The 17,307-nt window shown below is 45.4% G+C and overlaps 1 protein-coding gene across 1 annotated transcript in view; it reads right to left on the bottom strand.

Annotated features, from left to right (window-relative positions):
- Positions 1-17,307, bottom strand: part of LOC144161580 (endothelin-converting enzyme 2-like) — a 29,357-nt gene that overhangs the window by 6,341 nt on the left and 5,709 nt on the right. Inside the window, exon 2 of the mRNA XM_077692225.1 lies at positions 10,632-10,886. Within this exon, the coding sequence (XP_077548351.1) occupies positions 10,632-10,886 (255 nt within the window). The remainder of the gene's footprint in view (positions 1-10,631; positions 10,887-17,307) is intronic.

Raw genomic sequence — 17,307 nt, 5'->3', positions numbered from 1 at the left:
CGTGACGACTTTGGCACGTCATCACCCGAGAGGGAGAACAGCGGGCGGCGTAAACAATAACCTATTGTCCAGCTTCGCAGGATATGACACTACATTGGATAACAGTCGGTAATTATAACTTTCGCGCCCTGCAATTTATACCCCTGTCACACGGCAGATCTAATGACATTTACAGCAAATGTCATTCGCTCTAAACGTCATTAGTTCGCCGCTACACGAGGTTACCGAATGATATTTGAGGCGAATGACATTTAGCGGCTAACTGAGGTCCCGGACCTCAGTTAGTGGCCAAATGAGAAGCCTCGGAGCAGTAGCGCATCCCTGGACAGGAAAATTCAGTAATAAACCAAAGAATACTGTTGCTAAAAACTTTCAGTAAACTTATATTTTCTTCTTTGTGTTGTTGTTCAAATGAAGAAAGAAACAATACTAATAAAAAATAAAATCTCGTCCCCAGTGCGCGCGCTACACTAATCCGGATTTTTTGCAGACTTGTCTCAGCTTGTGATGTCTACTGATGTCACCTAAATCGGTGGTTTTCTTGTTTTTATTTTTTTTAAATATTCCTTTGTTACGTTTTAAAAAAACTATTACGTGTGATGTAATTTTGCAGTTTTGCGAGCTTCGTAATCATCACCGCTATCGCAATCAAATGACATTTGTTCCGCCGTGTAGACCCGCACGGCCGAGCCGAATGTCATTAACAGCTAATGTCATTCAGTTTGAATGACATTAGATTTGCCGTGTGACAGGGGTATTAAATTGTGGAGTTACTACATATAAAAACAAGTCAGCTTAATCTGTGCTGTCATTTTCATAAGGTTGCAGGAGGTGTTAGTCTTGAAGGGTTTCTCTGTGGGCAGCAAGTTTTTCAGAAAAATATTGACCGGCATCACAGGAGTACTGACACGCACTTTCAACGCTTATGGATTAATGGATTGCAGGGCTTAATGCGCCGACGCGACGCAGGCGATGAGGCACGCCGCAGTGGAGGGCTCCGGATTAATTTTGACCACGTGGGCTACCTATAACGTGAGCAGAAATCTCCAACACACGGGCGTTCTCGCTTTTCGCCTCCATCAGAGAAGCGGCCGCCGCGGCCGGGAATCGAACCCGCGACCTCGCGCTCAGAAGCACAACGCCTAAGCCACTGAGCCACCGCGGCAGGTACTTTCAACGCTGAGCTAACTACTTAAAAAGCATTCTTGATCTGTAGTGATATTCGCTACGAAGTTTCAACCATAACCTTTCGGTAACGGAAATTTCAAATCAGTTTCATTCTTAGCATGCCCGAAAAAGTTTTGCAAAACTTCAGAGAATTATCGACTAATGTGTACTATTCTTATGCCGCTTCTCGTGAGTGTAAGTTTTTTACAGCCAAATTTTGTTTGGTTTTTCTAAATCCTGTCCTGCCAATTATCTCCATTTACTTCATTATAATGCTTAGAAGTGGAACTTTCGCGAAACTGGATTATTGCGGAAATTCAGGGCGTCACATGTTTCTACAGTTTCTGTAATTTTTTTAAGTTTTTCTGGTTTTTTTTGGTTTTTCAAAATTTATTTCTATCAATTATCTTATTTACGCTAATACTACGACAATTAAGGTGGAACTCCCGCAAAATCTGCATTATTGCGGAAATGCCCGCCGTTAAACGACTTGCCATTTTCAGTACTTTTTCAAATTTTTCTTATTCTTTTTAAATATTTCGTTCAACCCATTACATTCATTTATGCTATTATAAGGATTTCATTTGAAACTTTTGCGAAAGCTGCATTATTGTGTAAATGCAGGGCGTTACAAGGTTCACCATTTATCGTAATATTTTATATTTTTCTATTTTTCTTCTTTTTAGTTTTTAAAATTTCGTTCGACCGACTATCTACATTTACCCTATTATAGCGATTACAGGTGAAACTTTCGCTAAATCTGCATCATGGTAGAAATGCCATGCGTTATACGTTTTGCCATTTTCCATAATTTTTAATATTCTTCTTATTTTTCAGTTTTTGAAAATTTTGTCCGATCAATTCTCCATTTGCGCTATTTCAACGATTACATTTGGAACTTTCCCGAAATCCGCATTATTGTGGAAATGCAGGGCATTATGAAGTTTCTTATTTTCTGCAATTATTTTGTATCTCTCATTTTTTAGATTTTATAAATCCTGTCCGACCACTTATGTCCAATTACGCTATTATAACGATTACAGCTGAAGCTTTCGCAAAATCTGTATTATTTACCAGATTTTTTAGGGGAAATACGCAAGGTGGAGTAAGTTTTCTGCAAAGTAAAAGATTGACATCCACCTAAACGCAGCCATACGGCTACAAAGGAAAGCTGTATAGCTTTCCTTTGTAGCTGTATGGCTGCATTTAGGTGGTTGTCAAACTTTCCTTTGCAGAAAACTGTATTATTGTGGAAATGCCATGCATTATACGTTTTGCGAATTCGAGCAATTTTTAAATACTTGACTTTTAATTTTTCAAAAGTTCGTCCGACCATATATATCTATTTACGTTATTATAACGGTTACATTTGGAACTTTCCCGAAATTTGAATTTTTGCGGAAACGCAGGGCGACACACGGTTCGCCAGTTTTCGTAATTATTCTGTTTCAGCACGAAAGTGTCTTATGTCGGGGTACACACAAACATCACCGACGTCATATCCGTCATGGAAATAACGTCCCCAGTAAAAGCTCCATAGGCGCGGCGGCGCTAGGTTTCGATCCCACGATCACTCGGCCGCGGCGGGAAGTGTGAAATGCTCTACTGACTGGGCCATGAAGTCATTCCCAGGTAGTTGGACGAACGCGCCTCAGGTCATTTCCTCTAACTTCTCCATTCAGATGCTGCTGCCGTCTAGGAGAGGTGAAGCGAAGTAGTGCGTCATGTCGCTATCAGCGCCGATAGATGACGCCTGGATAGGGCAGCGTGTAGCAGCGGAAGCTGCTGTGTTTAACCGTCCGCCGCCTATGTGGAACGCCGCTCAGCTTGTGGAACGCGCCGCCGCGTTCCACAAGATGAGCTCGTCGCAACGCAAGCGTCTGGCGTACCATAGGGTGCGTTCCAATTTACCGTTTAGACAGCTTCGTTGCCGTCTTCGCGGACAGTACGCCATGTTAAGCCCCGTTCCAATTCGAACGAAGCAGTCAACGAAGACTGCTTCGAGGAGACAGCATCGAAGTCATCAACGATGCAGGCTACCTTCCTGTCTAAACTGAAAAGCGACGCCAGCGCCAGCTTTTTGCGTTTTTATGTTGAACCAAAAGCACTTGTTCCTTTATTTAAATATTTAGTAAAATTTACTAGTTATGAAGGCGACTTTGCCTAGTTTTTAAATTACGTAACGTTTGTAATAACAACGGTAATATTAGTTACGAAACTTGCGGCTTGCTCAGCTCAACATGTCTGCAACGACGCTGTCGTCTGCTGGTCGTCTGCGCTGGGGCCCTAGGGCCCTATTCTCGACTGCACAAATTGCCGGCAATTCAGGCAATTTTCCGGAAGTCTTTTCTGATTGGCTTTCAATTTTGGTCACGTGCTTCCGGTTGACAAAGCGATTGTGTGTGCTGTCGTCATTTTGACGTTTCATGTCGTCTACGGACACCAGTTCTAAAGTTTGCCTTATTTCTCGTTACTAAAGGCGCATAATTCTTGGCCGGCAATGAAAAACCAGACTAAATGCAGCGGACATGACAACGTAAGCCTGTCTTTGCTATTCAACAACAATACTGCCTGTAATACACACACCCTCTGTGATTGGCTGAGAAGGCGTGACGTAATTTAAACAGTTGGCGGGAACGATTACGTCATGCATTGGCAACTTCAGCCTGCGTAAAAGTGACGTAATGCTACGTAACAGCATAAAAATGGCGGTTGTTTTTGTCGAAAAATACAAGCAAAATAGGGCACAATATTGCCCCGGCTTACGGCGCCGCGAAATGTGCGGCAATTTGCAGCAGGCGCAGTTTCGCATGCGCGCTGTTTAAAGCATGTTTCCTACCGAAACAAATTATAGTTTCAACTGCTTCCAAGTCAGCGATCATGGAACATACAAATAACATGCAGTATTTTGCTTTTATGTTTGGCATTAAAATGAAAATTATTTGTTTGGCGTAACCGCAACATAAGAGGGCAGTACAAGCCTCTCCATGACAAAGAGAATCCAATGCATGGCATTTGTCCATACTTGTCCTAGTAAGCTGTTGGGTCACATGATCGAACTCAAGAGAAAAATAACAATTAAAAGTGACTATTTAGTTCATTACAGCGCTGATTGCAGTCGAGCTTGACGAATGAGTGAATCGGCGACATCGGTGCGCTCCGCGGTTATCAGGCGTAGCGCTTCGCTGCGCTTATGTGTCATAGAAGCGATGGTCGCGGCCGTCTTTTTCTGTGATCACGCCATAAACTTGTAACATAGCAGCAGACGATAGCGTGGCGACGGTGGCGGCAGGGAAGGTGATAACGCAACAAAGCTTGCATTGAAGCAGAGAGCCCAGCTATGTTAATAAAACCGATTGAAAGAAATAAATAGATACGGTAAAAAAAATTGTGTGATGTTCTTCAGCTCGACATCCGCCTTTCGCTCGCTTTTGGATCAACGTTACTCGATCGCCTTGTGGTGTTGGCGCCAAATTTGACCTCCAGAAATGTGTTTTTCTTGCCAGCCCCAGCTACCGTCTTAATTTTTATAGTACATGCCAAGTGTTTTTATATCTTTCTTGCACAATATTTGATACCTTGGTAGCGATCTTTATGAGTGACTCGTCAAATTACACTGCATGTCGTCATAGCTATAGGTGCAGCACGTCACTGATTGCTTACGTCGTGCTTACGCAAAAAAAACATGGGCGAAATGCCGGCAATTTGTGCAGTCGAGAATAGGGCCCCTATTCTCGACTGCACAAATTGCCGGCATTTCGCCCATGTTTTTTTGCGTAAGCACGACGTAAGCAATTAGTGACGTGCTACACCTATAGCTATGACGACATGCAGTGTAATTTGACGAGTCACTCATAAAGATCGCTACCAAGGTATCAAATATTGTGCAAGAAAGATATAAAAACACTTGGCATGTACTATAAAATTAAGACTGTAGCTGAGGCTGACAAGAAAAACACATTTCTGGAGGTCAGAATTGGCGTCAACACCACAAGGCGATCGAGTAACGTTGATCCAAAATCGAGCGAAAGGCGGATGTCGAGCTAAAGAACATCACACAATTTTTTTACCGTATCTATTTATTTATATCAATCGCTTTTAGTAACATAGCTGGGCTCTCTGCTTCAATGCAAGCCTTGTTGCGTTATCACCTTCCCTGCCGCCACCGCCGCCACGCCATCGTCTGCTGCTATGTTACAAGTTCATGGCGTGATCACAGAAAAAGACAGCCGCGACCATCGCTTAAGAGCAGCGAAGCGCTACGCCTGATAACCGCGGAGCGCACCGATGTCGCCGATTCACTCATTCGTCAAGCTCGACTGCAATGAGCGCTGTAATGAACCAAATCGTCACTTTTCGTTGTTATTTTTCTCTTGAGTTCGATCATGTGACCCAACAACTTACTAGGACAAGTATGGACAAATGCCAAGCATTGGGTTCTCTTTGTCATGGAGAGGCTTGTACTGCCCTCTTATGTTGCGGTTACGCCAAACAAATAATTTTTATTTTATTGCCAAACATAAAAGCAAAATACTGCATGCTATTTGTATGTTCCATGATCGCTGACTTGGAAGCGGTTGAAACTATAATTTGTTTCGGTAGGAAACATGCTTTAAACAGCGCGCCTGCGACACTGCGCCTGCTGCAAATTGCCGCATATTTCGCGGCGCCGTACGCCGGGGCAATATTGTGCCCTATTTTGCTTGTATTTTGCGACAAAAACAACCGCCCTTTTCAAGCTGTTACGTAGCATTACGTCACTTTTACGCAGGCTGAAGTTGCCAATGCATGACGTAATCATTCCCGCCAACTGTTTAAATTACGTCACGTATTCTCAGCCAATCACAGAGGGGGTGTGTATTACAAGCAGTATTGTTGTTGAATAGCAAAGACAGGCTTACGTTGTCATGTCCGCTGCATTTAGTCTGGTTTTTCATTGCCGGCCAAGAATTATGCGCCTTTAGTAACGAGAAATAAGGCAAACTTTAGAACTGGTGTCCGTAGACGACATGAAACGTCAAAATGACGACAGCACACACAATCGCTTTGTCAACCGGAAGCACGTGACCAAAATTTAAAGCCAATCAGAAAAGACTTCCGGAAAATTGCCTGAATTGCCGGCAATTTGTGCAGTCGAGAATAGGGCCCCTGGTGTTGCGTTTGCGACCGAAGCGCCGTTCCAATTTCATTCCTTTAGACGTCTAGTTAGACTGCTTCGTAGACTGTCTACCAAGCTGTCTGCGAATTGGAACGCAGCAATAGAGTTTCTTAGTAAGTATACTAGAGAGGAAACTGCGCCTCGTAATCCATGTCGTCGTGGGGGTTCAAGGGGAGACATCCTTTTTGGCTTGGGCTTGGCATGACAACTGGATTCTTAAGCGGTTTTGGGGATTTTCTTTCTTCACTATGCATTCACACCTTTACGAGCTACAAGGAAGCCGAAATCCTCCCGTTTCTGTGATAGCCTTGTTCAGTGAAACAGCAGGCAATGCGTGATCGCACCTGATGTTGCTCATGCCGCAGTCGAAGATCATATGACTGAGCGGGTAATATGTCGCCGCGAAATTTCTAGCCGACGAAAAGAAGAAACAAAACGTACTTCGACGAAGACAAGATACGGCAGATACGGGCGGTTGTATGCGTCCTATCTTGTCATCGTCCACGACTGTTTAACGCCACGTTTACATTTTTCCTGTTAAACTAGCTGGCGGTCGCGGTGCACTGGTTCACCACGAAGGCAACGTTTTCATAGGCACGCTCAAAAAACTTTCGAAACTCTTCAAACAACTTCTTTTTTGAAATAATGGTAAAATTAATAAAATCACAGTCTCTAATGAGTTACCCCCCAAATAATAACATTGTTCGTAACTACAACCTTGGCCTGCGGAATAGCGGGCACAACCGTTCCGGCAAAAATACGCTTTACTTCTTTTTTTCTTAGTTTTAAAACAGCCTGTTTTTATTTTCCACTTCCATAATTGAACGCTATTCTTCGCGTTTTGTGGCACTTTGTTTAAATTTGCGGCCACTAAAACGTTTCAATCCAAGTCAATGATGAAACTAAGGCGAGCGCGATGTATAATGGCGGTCCATGACGACACAGACGACCTTGATGTGAGCCGCATAGACGCTAGCGCCAGATTCCTCTCTAGTGTATACTGTAAGAAACTCTATGTGGCGTACACGCCAAGGAGCAGGAGCAATGTAGACGCACTTTTTAGATGCAGAGCATCTGATTCACTCGCCTTGTCCCTCCGGCGTCGTCGTCGTCGTCGGCGGCGTTGTCCGCCCCTCCCCCATTCTCCTTGCCGCGCCAGCTGCGCTCTCCGCCGCTCACCCCCTCTCCTCTCCGATAGCGAACACTCTCTCGCGAGGGGCACTGGATTGGATTGGCTTGGATTGGCTTGGCTTGGATTAGATTGGATTTGGATTGGATTGGATTAAAGTGGATTGTGTTGGATTGTGTTGCGTCATAGCCGCGGCACGTTTCGTCATAGCCGCGGCAGACGCGCTGGGGCCGGCGCATGTGCAGTACTCTCTCTTCCGCGGTTTCCTCTCCTTCGGGCATGCTGCGCATATAACCGGTGTGCCGTTCTCGGGCGGAGCAACATCCACGCTTGGCTCAAACACCTAGAGTCCACGCCGCTTTACAAGTACGCCAACGTCGTCATCGACTGGGACCGGCTTACGCAGTCCCCTCAACGTTATGCGCGCTATAAAACGCGGTCCCTTCGCCGCTCCGCCTATGCGTCGCGTCTACAGAGGGGTTCCCGCGAGGGGAGGTGGGAGTTTTTGCTTAAGCTACCTGCCAGCAGGACGTCGTTCGCCAAGCACCCCCACGAGACTCCTTCCGACCAGCAAATCATGCTCGTTTCGCTGTAGCGTAGTCTGACTTCACATAACGATTCGCTGATAACCCGTTCGGTTTCTTTCACACGGTTTGCGAGGGCCTGTGTTTTCAACCGGATTTGCGCAATGCTTCGGCGCGTGTAATCCAGTGTCTAATGTTGATGCGTATAAAGGCGGCATACCGACGAAATATAAATAGCGGTGTGCAAGTTCATATCGATGCACACTAAACTTCAAATGCTCATGTGAAGGTACATTTCACTTTCGTGTTTCACCGATTCCTATGAAAGAAGGTTCAACCACACTTTTTTCTTTCTTTTCTTCGTTTTTCGAAATACCGTTCGGCCAATTCTCTCCATTTACGCCATTATAACGATTAGAGGTGGAACTTTCGCGAGATCTGCAATATTGTGCAGAGTGCCATGCGTTATACGTCCGTCCATTTTCCGTTAATTATTAAATAATTTTTTATTTTTTTTTAATTTTGTGTGACCAATTATCTCAATTTACGTTATTACAACGATTACATCTTAACCCTCGTGAAATCTGGATTGATGTGGGAATGCAGGACGTTACAGGGTTCGCCATTTTCCCTAACTATTTTATATTTTTATTATTTTTTTAATTTTTAAAATTTTGTTAGACCAATTGTCCCCATTTACGCTATTACAACGATTACAGGTGGAACTTTGGCGGAATCTGCATTGTTATGACAATGCCATGAGTTTTACGTTTTGACGTTTTCCGTTATTTTTTAATATTTTTCATATATTTTAGTTTTTCGAAATTTCGCCCGTGGAATTATCTCTGTTTACGTTATTATAACCATTAAATTTGGAACTTTCGAGAAACTTGCAATATTGTGGAAATGCCGGGCGTTACACGGTCCACCATTTTCAGTAATTATTTTATATTTTTCTTTTTTTTTCGAAATATCATTCTTCCATTTATCGCCATTTACGCTAATATAACGATTACAGTTGTAACATTCACAAAATCTGCATTATTGTGGAAATTCGTGGGGTTACACATTTCGCCATTTTCCGTAATTTTTGTATTCTTAATTTCTTACTTTTTCAAAATTTTGTGCGACCGGTCATCTCGAGTTACGCCACTATAGCAATTACACGTGGAACTTCCGTGATACCTGCATTTTTGTGGAAATGCAGGACCCTACGCGGTGCTGGCTGTGGTGTAGTACTCCTAAAAGAATGCTACGCTTTAAAACTTTACGAATCTCCTTTCCACAGTTCCATCAACCTGATGCTGTCAGGGTTACCCGGGCGTAGCCAAGGCCCTGGCTGCTGTTGATGCGCGTTCCGCTCCCTTGTGAATCACGACCCAATTATTGGGACTATAGTCATGCTGGCCGGGTGCGTAGAGCAAGAAAAGTGATGTAATTAGAGAGTTATAGCGGAGCGCAAAACCAGTGCCAATACGGCGGCCGGTAGACGGCCGGCGCTACTGGGCATGCGCAGTGTCTAAAGAAGTGGTTTTGCGCATGCGCACATGTTCCGGGTAGAGTACCGGGACCGGTTCTCCGGTCTGCTATAGCTCTTTATTAGCACTCTCCTGTCATGGCGGCCGTCTCGGTGTTTGGTCTAAACCGAAACTGACATGAATAAACGAGGCTGTAAGTGAGATTTACACTGCGATCGGTCACATAATGTGCCATTCAATGATTGCTGGGTTGGTAGGTCCCTGTAGCCGCGAAAAAGAAAAGGGAACGCAAAAATTGTGTCAGTACTCCTAGGAGATGCCATGAAAACAAAACACAACTTTGCCTAATTGAAAATTACTAGGTTCTGGATCTCACTCCGTTCCATTGTATTTACGAAATAGAATTTTCACCGACAAAGCGCAAGAAGTATTGAAAATCTTTCATATTTTCACTACAGTGACGTGTTATGGTAGGAGTGTCGTCCCATGGTCTAGCCCTGGAAACATTTTCAGTGTGTTAACTACTGTTTAGCTTTCAAGGGGTCCGATCAAACAAAACTAGAACAAGTGTCCAGTTATTTGTCTCAGCAATGGGTTAGTTCGCCGGCCGCCAATAGCACAAACACTAATCGGTGACGACACAGAAAAGTTGGTCGAATGTGGCAAGCGTGTCACAACTGCTTCACGTGTTTCCTTCAATATTACCTTTCGAAGTTTGCCGTAAAATTGTTGCCATTGTTATCGGAGTAAAGCAGTCTCGCCATGTGAACCAAACGAGTACTGTGCTTGTCCTTTCAACAGTTCTCCTTTACAGATCTTCGCGCCATCATTTGGCTAACGTGTTGCCTTAAGTAGAAGTTGGCTCCAGGCACAATTTTGACCTTTTAAAAGCACCTTGGTAGTTTCAGAAGAGCAGCACCGAAAAGACGGTAAACTCGTAGTCTGGCCGTCAACCGTCTTAGATGCAGCGACACTTTAAAGCATTTACCGCCTTCTTCTTTCAGAGCGTAAGGTTAATAAGTCCCAACTTTTTCACTTTGCACTGCTCTGAAGTTAAAGTCGCACTGGTTCGAACCGTTCGAACATGATGCTCCAGCTAAGCCTGCGGACGACAGCTCGACGCATGCGCGCCTGCGTGCCCCACATATCGTTGAGCTTCCGGTAGGGGTCCTTACCATGTCGGTCAGATGCCCGCGGATGGTGAGCAGGGAGCCAACATAGAAGGTTGTGAAAACCCGAGCAGCCACCAACAATGCATCGTTGGGCGAGGAGTTACTGCTGCGACCGAGATAAGGCCAGAGGATTCCCGCGTTCCGGAATGCTTTCTTGAAATCGTCCAGGTTGTCCCGCTTGCCGTTGACGACGTCGGTGCAGACCTGGTAGAAGTGGGCAGCCTTCTCCGTGGCTCCGTGCTGGGTAGCCACTTTGATCTGCCCCGCGAAGAAAGTTTTAAATTAGATTTAAAACGTCCAGTTAAGTTTAAATTGTAACTGTAGAACTTGAGTTTTAAGTAGGCAATAAATGATATCAAGATCTGGGGCGCTATTCCAGAAGGCCCGAGCTTCGCCTACTCCCGAGTTTCCAGTTTCCAGAGGCTTGGGTTATGAAAGCAGAGATAGTGGAGCATTCGATACACCTTGAGCAAAACCACCGGAATCGCGCGCAGCACTCCTTGCATATTCAGCGCGCTGTGTTGGGGCCGCTTACGCTGATGAACTACGGCGTGTGCTATCTTCCTCATGCAGTACCCTCTGAAATCGCTCTCCAATACTCATTCCAGAGCATAAGCTAGATAACCCCACTACTACTTTGAAATCCCCAGCGTGGCTGTTGGCCACGCCCGGTAAGAGGCGGTCCGTTTTTCTCGGTGTTCTGTTCTTCCACTAAATTATATTTGCAACGTGGCCTAAGGGCAGTCCCAGTGCAGCTCCGCGCAAACGCAAACCAAGTAATCAAACGGGTCCACTGTAGCGAATGGAACGCGCCGTGCTCCCGACCATCAAATATGGCTTTTGCTTACGGCTTCCTTGAGTGTGCACGGCGGGCGCTTATCAGAAATCGTCGCGTGTCATTTGAAGAGTGCGTTGGAGAATTGGCGAGTGCGTTTCAGGTGTTAAAGGGCCCCTGAGATGGGGGTTTTTGGGGGGTCGATGGTATCGGAGCGCAACGGCTATTTCTTGAACTAATCGTGACGTGTTTGTGCGCTCTTGATTTAATCAATTTTTTACGAGCGTAAAAACATCGAAAAGCTACAAAAAACATCTTTTGTGTGTGGGTGCTTTTACACAGTCACACATATTTGTTTTATACCGGAGTGTAAGCACTTACACACCGGGCCAAACCGGGCGGAAGGATACAGTGAGCGCAGGAGCAGCGACGCTTGAGCCAGCGTGATCGCTCAGCGCTCCGTATCTGGTGTTAGAGTATCATCAGTTTTCTTTGCATTTGCTTTCTTGGACGCTGTACCCGAAAGGATTCTTTGAACCATCTGTGTTTCGAGCGTAGCCTCGACGTTGTTTCAGAGGTGGTAACGAACGGCGCGCCAAGGGAGCGCCGCGCCGACGACGAAGGAGCAGCTCCGCACGCAGCGCTTGGACGACGCCGGGCACTGCTTGTGATCACGAGGCGCACGCTCAAGTGCGCTCACGCGGGCTGAATAAATCAGTTCAAGCCCAAACGCTGTCGCAGCTGATTCTCTGCGGTGGTCGCGACAAGGGCAAGAGCATGCTTATCCCGTAACGACAACTGCCAAAGGAAGCAATGAAATTACATTGCTTCCCATCAAGTCATGATCGCAGAAAATGTGGTTTGCTGCACCGGCCTTATGAATGAACCTGTTGCCTAGTGTCCTTAGTGCGCTTTACCGTTTACCGTGTTAAATGAAGCAAGAGTAGCCGTTTGCCGCTGAAAACGAAAGGATTGAACTCTGCGGTTTCTGCATTCCGGCTTACCGGCTCTGCCGAGTAGCGACATCTGGCGAATTTGTCGCAAAGCAAATGACACAAACGTTTGTTGCCCAGAACTGTTCGCTTACGCTTGAAATGGCTTGAATCTTAGACGTCTTAGATTGAACTCTCACAATACAATAATTTTTTTTTAAAGAGCCGTATACTTCTACTGTAGAGCTTAAAAAATCGTAAACATGACGTTGACGCCGCCATCTAGTGGGAATAATTAGGACCAAGTATTGCATTAACCAGAATTCACGCCACCGTTAAATATTTCGATATAAAATGAGTAAGATATATTGTAATGATTCCGCAGTTACCTATATTACCTTGCCCAAGACGATTTTGAAAGCATAAAAGAGCTATGCTAGTTCATAAAGGCATCTGAACCATTGGAAGCGTGGGAAGCTGGAGTAGGGGCGGAAATTTTGCTCGCTCATTCTAAAAAAAATGTCATTTATCGTGCTCCTGATCATCATTTAGCAAGAATGTAGTAAACAACATCAACTAAGATTGCTTGCATGAAGCGCAGAGCACAGCGCATTTGCTGTGCCGTAAAGTTCCGGAAGAACGCCCACCCAAATTTAAGTACAGTGATATCAAGTGAAAAATACGAGATGGGCGAAATTTCGGGTCAAGCGCGGAAAGGACGAATAAGTGACCGCATCTACACATGAAGAGATGATTCGGGTTTGTTTTGTTCACTCATCGGCGCTAAAGCCATGGATTTTACGGGGTGGGCGCGCGTCTTTCAGTAAATTGAATATTTCACCCGTAAAAGGGGGTGGGCGATGTTTCGGGGGAGGGAGTTCACTCGGAACTTTCCGGTAATCTAATCAAAACGCGAGCGTACATTTCGCCGGCGCAGGGGGCTCGCTACTACAGTCGGTAGAAATTCTAGCCTCTGTATCGCTATGTAGCGACGGTAAAAATAAGTTACCGTTAACGGAAACTTTCGCGCATGCAAGGTCGACTTCCGCAATCACCAGTATCTCCTGCTCAAAGTTCGTAAAGGCTGAAAACGTAGCTTAAAAAAAAAAAAGGACGTCGTCGTCTCATGTGCGACCCACTCGCTGAAGTAACCATGGTAACGACGACGCTCTAAACCAAACCGCCGCCGTCAAAAATCGCGGACATTCCGGTGGCCAACCATGAAATGAGTGCTTCGCCTCGGACGAGGTCGGACTATGTCGTCATCGCAAGCCGCCGAGCCAAGAAATAGTTCTGTCTCGTCGGGGTAATAACTTTTGTTAGCGTGAGCGAATATGCTTACTATTTTGGGACTTGTTTCTACAAGAACTATAGTGTAGATTTCTGACACAAACAAAAACACTTTGAAATCCATCTCAGGCCCCCTTTAAAGTTGTGTCATTAGTCATCGACTATGCTTTCACGCTGTATGAAGAAGGCTCCCATGGGAAAATCATGTCGTTTTTGCCTCTATTGTGGGCTTTTATAATAGTAGCTTCCAAACTGACCGTACACCCACGCGACTGTGGCACCGTTGGCTGATGGTGGCCTGGAGACTTCATTTTTGTTTTGTGTAAAGATCTTGTCACAGCTAGCGGGAATCAAATGATGACTTCGTGGCTACGACGCTACACCCACAAAAAGTGGGCGGCATGGGTGGGTGTGGCTTCGGTTACGCCGCGCCTCGGAAAGGGTTGGATGTGTTTGACTGACGTTAAAACTCGGAGGAAACTCGGGACGCCCGTGGTGACCGCTGCTGCGGCGTGGTTTATATTTATGGTCTCCGTAGCACACATATTTCTGCCCCGGCAGGTCTCTTAAACGAAATAGGAATTTCGAGCCCGTTTCTTTCTTCTGAAAAGTGCTTTGCATTGGTTGTGGAGTCGTTTGGCGACAGACCCCGTTTCCGATGACTTAGAAATGGCTTTAGCTCTATGACCGTCGAGGAGCAAGTGTAGTGTGCGCTGCGGTTTTACGCGGCGGGCAGCTTTTACAGAAACGTTGGTGGCGACCGCAGCATCGACAGTCACCACGCGACTCTCAGCGGATGTGAGCGCAATATAATCAGTGGAGACATGTTTTGCAGACCTCGCCTTTCTTTTAGGTGGTTTGGCGGACATAGCTTCCGCAGGTTCCTGCCACACGTCTATCCGTCTGCAGCCGGAGCGTGCGCTTCAGTCATCGTCTGCTCGCAAAGCAGTTTCGAACGAAGCGTTGCATGACCGTGCGTTTTGTTTATCATAAGCGCGGCAGACAGTCGCCCTCGAGGGGTTGCGTAGCGCGCATTCCTTGCGAAAACGTTACTGACAGGATAGATTATACGTATTACACATGCTGTCAAGGAGACAATCGACGCACAGATAGTCGGTTGAGGTGGCGTATTCGCAGGGGTGAAGCCGATAGGAACGCCGATCCGAGCGTTGAGATAACCTATCTCGTTCCTTGCGCATGCACATCATGGGGTTCATCTTCTTCCCCTGGCACGTCTTTGGCGCATATCCCCGTGTCTGGACTGGACATAATCCTGCCCTCCTCTTCCACATGGTCGATGCTGGTACGGCAATACCCCGATAGCTTGATGGCCTGTTGCATCTTTTAATTATCCTCTCTACAATACAATCAACGACGCGTGCCTATTGTGAGAGGTGATCTTAACACCTTTCAACGGGTTTTGTTAGGCGTCACCGTCGTGTGGTAGGAAACAGAACATGGAAAGCGAGTAAAAGGGAGAGCTAACAATTAAAGCAACCGAGTGACGCCAGAGGGAGGGTAAGCGTGAGTGGGAGAAGCGCGAAGGAAGAGAGGGTTTTGAGGGGATTGAACTCTACGAAAAACAAACCGCTTGTGGAGAGCTTCTTCGAACAAGAGCGGTGGAGAGCAAACTGAAATAAAGTAAAAAAACCTGAAAAGTCGTTTTTCTTGTCTCTGTTCCTTTCTTCGTAACACATGGCTACTTGGGGGATGGACCCGGAATTTGGATCTTTGAGGAACTAACGTGCCCGTTTCCCAAAATTCGTAACACTGTGGATTCGATCAGTAACAGCTGTATAATAGTGCGTGCAGCGTGAAGCCTGAACGTGATGTCACGGGAGTAGGACAGATGCACACCACCCTCGCAGAACCCCGTTTCTGGGGAGGTTGTGGCGTGTTCCAGTCTGCTTGCACACTAAGACGAACAAATGAAAGAGAAGAAACTGACGCAAACACGCAACACCAGAACAAAAAGCCGTTTAAATTAATCCGTGCCAAAAGAAAAAGAAACGAAAGCGATGAAAAGGCGCAAGTACAATAAATTAAAAAGAAATTGCTAATACGTCTCACCAGTGTTTCGCCTTGAAAGCACGTAAGCAGACTGGACCGCGCCGAGGAAAGTTTGTCCCGAAAATCGGAGAGTTTTCGATAACGTAACACGAGCAGCAACTGTTTTCAATGGGGCGCGCTTTCCTCACCCGCTTTTTTTTGCCAGTCGGCCATAGTCACATCATTGCACTGTGTGCCACCAACGGCAGAAACTGCTTTTTAGGACGAAAAATTCCAAAAAAAAAGGATCAAATCAACGCATGAAAGAAAAAAAAGGCTTTGTAGAATAAAGTAAAAGTTTAATAAAATGAAGTAATTGGATTGGCGTGCCCCCCGGTAGCCACCAGTGCATGAGTGGAGCGAGAGAAAGCACTGAAAGATGCGCCACGCCCTTGTGGCGCATACTTGGTGCGCGCTACCCTGGACCGATCGCGTCACCTCAATAATCAGCAAACAGCATGAATCACATTTTTAATGCGTTTTAACCCTGGCCCGAAATACTATCATGAGCGTATTATTATCACCACAGCTCCGCCTTGTCCGAGTTTTGCTCAAACTCGGGCCTTCTGGATTATACTCGGTGACAACTTAAGAACGGCACCGGAAGTTGCCGCTGTGCCTTGTTACCGTAGCCGGATGTTTCTCCGCGTGGCGCAAGTGGGGCGTTATACTGGAAATATTTTGAACATGGCGTGAGCCGTTCCCGTGATTTTTTGGACTTAATATGCTTATAAACGACTCCAGTGACGACAAACAAACTGCGTGAGACAAGGCAGACGATATCACGCATTCATAGCAAACCCCTTTCAAAACGCGCGCGCACTGCCGTCACGGGTCCGGCGCTTTGGCGGAGTGATACACAACATGAGGTGGTGCCGTTCTTGAGTTGTAACCGAGTGTAGCACCACTGTTTACTGAATAACGCGGGAAGTAGGTTTGAAAAAATATTGCTAAATGTGCAACACAAACTCAATAAAACATGGCAAAGCCAATCTCCTTTACCAATCCAATACATTCAGCCTGCTGATATAAAATTAAACTCGAGGTTCTAGCGCTGAAAAAAAAAATCGGCAGACATTTGAACAATTGCTTTCTAATGTGTACCATTCTAACGCTGGTTGTAAATATGTCAGTACTTCAAAGCCATTTCTTTGGTTTTTCTAAATTTTTTCCGACCAATTATCTCCATTTACGCCATTATAACGATTACAGGTGTCACTTCCGCCAAATGGGCATTTCTGGGGGAATTACGGGCGCTGCACGGCTCGCCATTGTCGCTATTTTTTTCTATTTTTCTTATTTTTCTGTTTCTTCGGAAATGTGTCCCACAAACTATCTCCATTTACGCTATTATAACGATTACAGGTGCAACTTCCGTGAGGTCGGCATTTTTGTGGAAATGCAGGGCGTTACACGGTTCGCCATTTCCAATTTTTTTTTTCTTTTTTCCTACTTTTCTGGTTTTTCGAAAATATAGCCGACCATTTGTCTCCTTTTGCACTATTATAACGATTAAAGGTGGACTTTCCGTGAGAATCGTAATTTTTTGTGGAAATACAGGTTTTGTGATAAAATTATTCACCATTTTTCACTTTTTTTGGTATTTTTCTTATTTTATGTTTTTCGAAATTCT

Source organism: Haemaphysalis longicornis, unplaced genomic scaffold (assembly GCF_048455015.1).
Source record: "Haemaphysalis longicornis isolate Haplotype H1 unplaced genomic scaffold, Haemaphysalis longicornis Haplotype H1 scaffold_12, whole genome shotgun sequence".
Classification (NCBI taxonomy): Eukaryota; Metazoa; Arthropoda; class Arachnida; order Ixodida; family Ixodidae; genus Haemaphysalis; species Haemaphysalis longicornis.
This window is presented reverse-complemented; position numbering and strand designations above follow the sequence as displayed.